This window comes from Salvelinus sp. IW2-2015, unplaced genomic scaffold (genome assembly GCF_002910315.2).
Source record: "Salvelinus sp. IW2-2015 unplaced genomic scaffold, ASM291031v2 Un_scaffold1295, whole genome shotgun sequence".
NCBI lineage: Eukaryota > Metazoa > Chordata > Actinopteri > Salmoniformes > Salmonidae > Salvelinus > Salvelinus sp. IW2-2015.
Window position 1 is genome coordinate 39,260 of NW_019942823.1, and position 4,127 is coordinate 43,386.

The 4,127-nt window shown below is 46.2% G+C and overlaps 1 protein-coding gene across 1 annotated transcript in view; it reads right to left on the reverse strand.

The window, feature by feature from the left end:
* LOC112070334 (serine/threonine-protein kinase PAK 3-like) overlaps positions 1–4,127 on the reverse strand; it is an 80,065-nt gene that overhangs the window by 1,759 nt on the left and 74,179 nt on the right. The window contains exon 13 of the mRNA XM_070438921.1: positions 5–108. Within this exon, the coding sequence (XP_070295022.1) occupies positions 5–108 (104 nt within the window). The remainder of the gene's footprint in view (positions 1–4; positions 109–4,127) is intronic.

The window sequence follows — 4,127 nt, forward strand, 5'->3', positions numbered from 1 at the left end:
TGACTTACTGAGCTTGACCGAGCCGTCCATGCCCAGCAGGATGTTGTCACTCTTGATGTCTCTGTGGATCACCTGGTTGGAGTGCAGGAAGTCCAGAGCCTGCAGACACTGTAGAGAGTGGAGACACAGACACATTTCTCCCAATTAAGATCTTTAAAATAACCACAACAGCCTTGATCTCTGAACCAAGTTTTTAGTACTATATCTCTTGACACATTGATGAAAATAATCATGGCCTCTAATCCTTCAAGCTGCATACTGGACCCTATTCCAACTAAACTACTGAAAGAGCTGCTTCCTGTGCTTGGCCCTCCTATGTTGAACATAATAAACGGCTCTCTATCCACTGGATGTGTACCAAAACTATCGGTCTATATTGAATCTCCCATTCCTCTCAAAGAGTTTAGAAAAAGCTGTTGCACGGCCACTCACTGCCTTCCTGAAGACAAACAATGTATATAAAATGCTTCAGTCTGGTTTTAGACCCCATCATAGCACTGAGACTACACTTGTGAAGGTGGCAAATTACCTTTTAATGGCGTCAGACTGAGGCTCTGCATCTGTCCTTGTGCTCCTAGACCTTAGTGCTGCTTTTGATACCATCGATCACCACATTCTTTTGGAGAGATTGGAAACCCAAATTGGTCTACACAGACAAGTTTTGGCCTGGTTTAGATCTTATCTGTGGGAAAGATATCAGTTTGTCTCTGTGGATGGTTTGTCCTCCGACAAATCAACTGTACATTCCGGTGTTCCTCAAGGCTCCGTTTTAGGACCACTATTGTTTTCACCATATATTTTACCTCTTGGTGGTGTCATTCGGAAACATAATGTTAACTTTCACTGCTATGCGGACGACTCACAGCTGTACATTTTGATGAAACATGGTGAAGCCCCAAAATTGCCCTCCCTGGAAGCCTGTGTTTCAGACATAAGGAAGTGGATGGCTGCAAACTTTCTACTTTTAAACTCGGACAAAACAGAGATGCTTGTTTTAGGTCCCAAGAAACAAAGAGATCTTCTGTTGAATCTGACAATTAATCTTGATGGTTGTCGTCTCAAATAAAACTGTGAAGGACCTCTGCGTTACTCTGGACCCTGATCTCTCTTTTGACGAACATATCAAGATTGTTTCAAGGACAGCTTTTTCCATCTGCGTAACATTGCAAAAATCTGACATTTTCTGTCCAAAATTGATGCAGAAAAATGTATCCATGCTTTTGTTACTTCTAGGTTAAACTGCAATGCTCTACTTTCCGGCTACCCGGATAAAGCACTAAATAAACATCAGTTAGTGCTAAATACGGCTGCTAGAATCCTGACTAGAACATTTTTTTTTTATCATATTACTCCAGTGCTAGCCTCCCTACACTGGCTTCCTGTTAAGGCAAGGGCTGATTTCAAGGTTTTACTGCTAACCTACAAAGCATTACATGGACTTGCTCCTACCTATCTTTCCGATTTGGTCCTGCCGTACATACCTACACGTATGCTATGGTCACAAGACGCAGGCCTCCTTACTGTCCCTAGAATTTCTAAGCAAACAGCTGGAGGCAGGGCTTTCTTCTATAGAGCTCCATTTTTACGGAATGGTCTGCCTATCCATGTGAGAGATGCAGACTTGGTCTCAACCTTTAAGTCTTTACTCAAGACTCATCTCTTCAGTAGGTCCTATGATTGAGTGTAGTCTGGCTTAGGAGTGTGAAGGTGAACGGAAAGGCACTGGAGTAACGAACCGTCCTTTCTGTCTCTGCCTGGCCGGTTCCCCTCTCTCCACTGGGATTCTCTGCCTCTAACACTATTACAGGGGCTGAGTCACTGGCTTACTGGTGCTCTTCCATGCCGTCCGTAGGAGGGGTGCGTCACTTGAGTGGGTTGAGTCACTGACGTGATCTTCCTCTTTGGGTTGTGCCGTGGCAGAGATCTTTGTGGGCTATACTCGGCCTTGTCTCAGAATGGTAAGTTGGTGGTTGAATATATCCCTCTAGTGGTGTGGGGGCTGTGCTATGGCAAAGTGGGTGGGGTTATATCCTGCCTGTTTGGCCCTGTCCGGGGGTATCGTCGGACGGGGACACAGTGTCTCCCAACCCCTCCTGTCTCAGCCTTCAGTATTTATGCTGCAGTAGTTTATGTGTCGGGGGGCTAGGGTCAGTCTGTTATATCTGGAGTATTTCTCCTGTCTTATCCGGTGTCCTGTGTGAATTTAAGTATGCTCTCTCTAATTTGCTCTCTCTCTCTCTTTCTCTCTCTCTCTCTCTCTGAGGAGCTGAGCCCTAGAACCATGCCTCAGGACTACCTGACCTGATGACTCCTTGCTGTCCCCAGTCCACCTGGCCATGCTGCTGCTCCAGTTTCAACTGTTCTGCCTGCGGCTATGGAACCTGACTGTTCATGCACGTGTCACCTGTCCCAGACCTGCTGTTTTCAACTCTCTAGAGACAGCAGGAGCGGTAGAGATACTCTGAATGATTGGCTATGAAAAGCCAACTGACATATATTCCTGAGGTGCTGACCTGTTGCACCCTAGAAAACCACTAGGATTATTATTATTTGACCTGCTGGTCATCTATGAACATTTGAACATCTTGGCCATGTTCTGTTATAATCTCCACCCGGCACAGCCAGAAGAGGACTGGCCACCCTCATAGCCTGGTTCCTCTCTAGGTTTTTCCTAGGTTCTGGCCTTTCTAGGGAGTTTTTCCTAGCCACCGTGCTTCTACACCTGCATTGCTTGCTGTTTGGGGTTTTAGGCTGGGTTTCTGTACAGTACTTTGAGATATCAGCTGATGTAAGAAGGGCTTTATAAATACATTTGATTGATTGATTGATTGATATTTAATATGAACAGTGGAGAAGACAGAGGTTACAGTTGAGATGGGGGAGGTTACAGTGGAGAAGACAGAGGTTACAGTGGAGAAGACAGAGGTTACAGTGGAGAAGACAGAGGTTACAGTGGAGAAGACAGAGGTTACAGTGGAGACGGGAGAGTTTACAGTGGAGAAGGCAGAACTTACAGTGGCGAAGACAGAGGTTACAGTGGAGATGGGAGAGTTTACAGTGGAGAAGGCAGAACTTACAGTGGCGAAGACAGAGGTTACAGTGGAGACGGGAGAGTTTACAGAGGAGCAGACAGAGGTTACAGTGGAGAAAACAGAGATTACAGTGGAGAAGGCAGAGGTTCCAAATCAAATCTAATTTTATTTGTCACATGCGCCGAATACAACAACACCTTACAGTGAAATGCTTACTTACAAGCCCTTAACCAACAATGCAGTTTTAAGAAAATACCTACAAATTAATAAAAATAACAAATAATTAAAGAGCAGTAGTAAAATAACAATAGCGAGGCTTTATACAGGGGGTACCGGTACAGACTCAATGTGCGGGGGCACCGGTTAGCAGCAGCGTAAATGGGGGGTGAGGGCAATGCAAATAGTCTGTAAAAGCCATTTGATTAGATGTTGAGGAGTCTTATAGCTTGGGGGTAGAAGCTGTTTAGAAGCCTCTTGGACCTAGACTTGGTGCTCCTGTACCGCTTGCCGTGCGGTAGCAGAGAGAACAGTCTATGACTAGGGTGGCTGGATTTTTAGGGCCATCCTAAAAAATTCCCAACATTTTTAGGGCCTTCCTCTGACATAGGTATAGAGGTCCTGGATGGCAGGAAGCTTGGCCCCGGTGGTGTACTGGGCCGTACGCACTACCCTCTGTAGTGCCGTGCGGTCAGAGGCCGAGCAGTTGCCATACCAGGCAGTGATGCAACCAGTCAGGATGCTCTCGATGGTGCAGCTGTAGAACCTTTTGAGGATCTAAGGACCCATGCCAAATCTTTTCAGTCTCCTGAGGGAGAATAGGCATTGTCGTGCCCTGTGTTTGGACCATGATAGTTTGTTGGTAATGTGGAAGCTCTCAACCCCCTCCATTATAGCCCCGTCGATGTGAATGGGGGTGTGCTCGGCCTTCCTTTTCCTGTAGTCCACGATCAGCTCCTTTGTCTTGATCACGTTGAGGTAACTGGTGAGGTGTTGACAAAAGAGGACTGTCGCTGAGGGGTATAAACTGGTAAGGGGTTGACAGTAGAGGACTGCCACTGAGGGGTAGTAACTGGTAAGGGGTTTGACAGTAGAGGA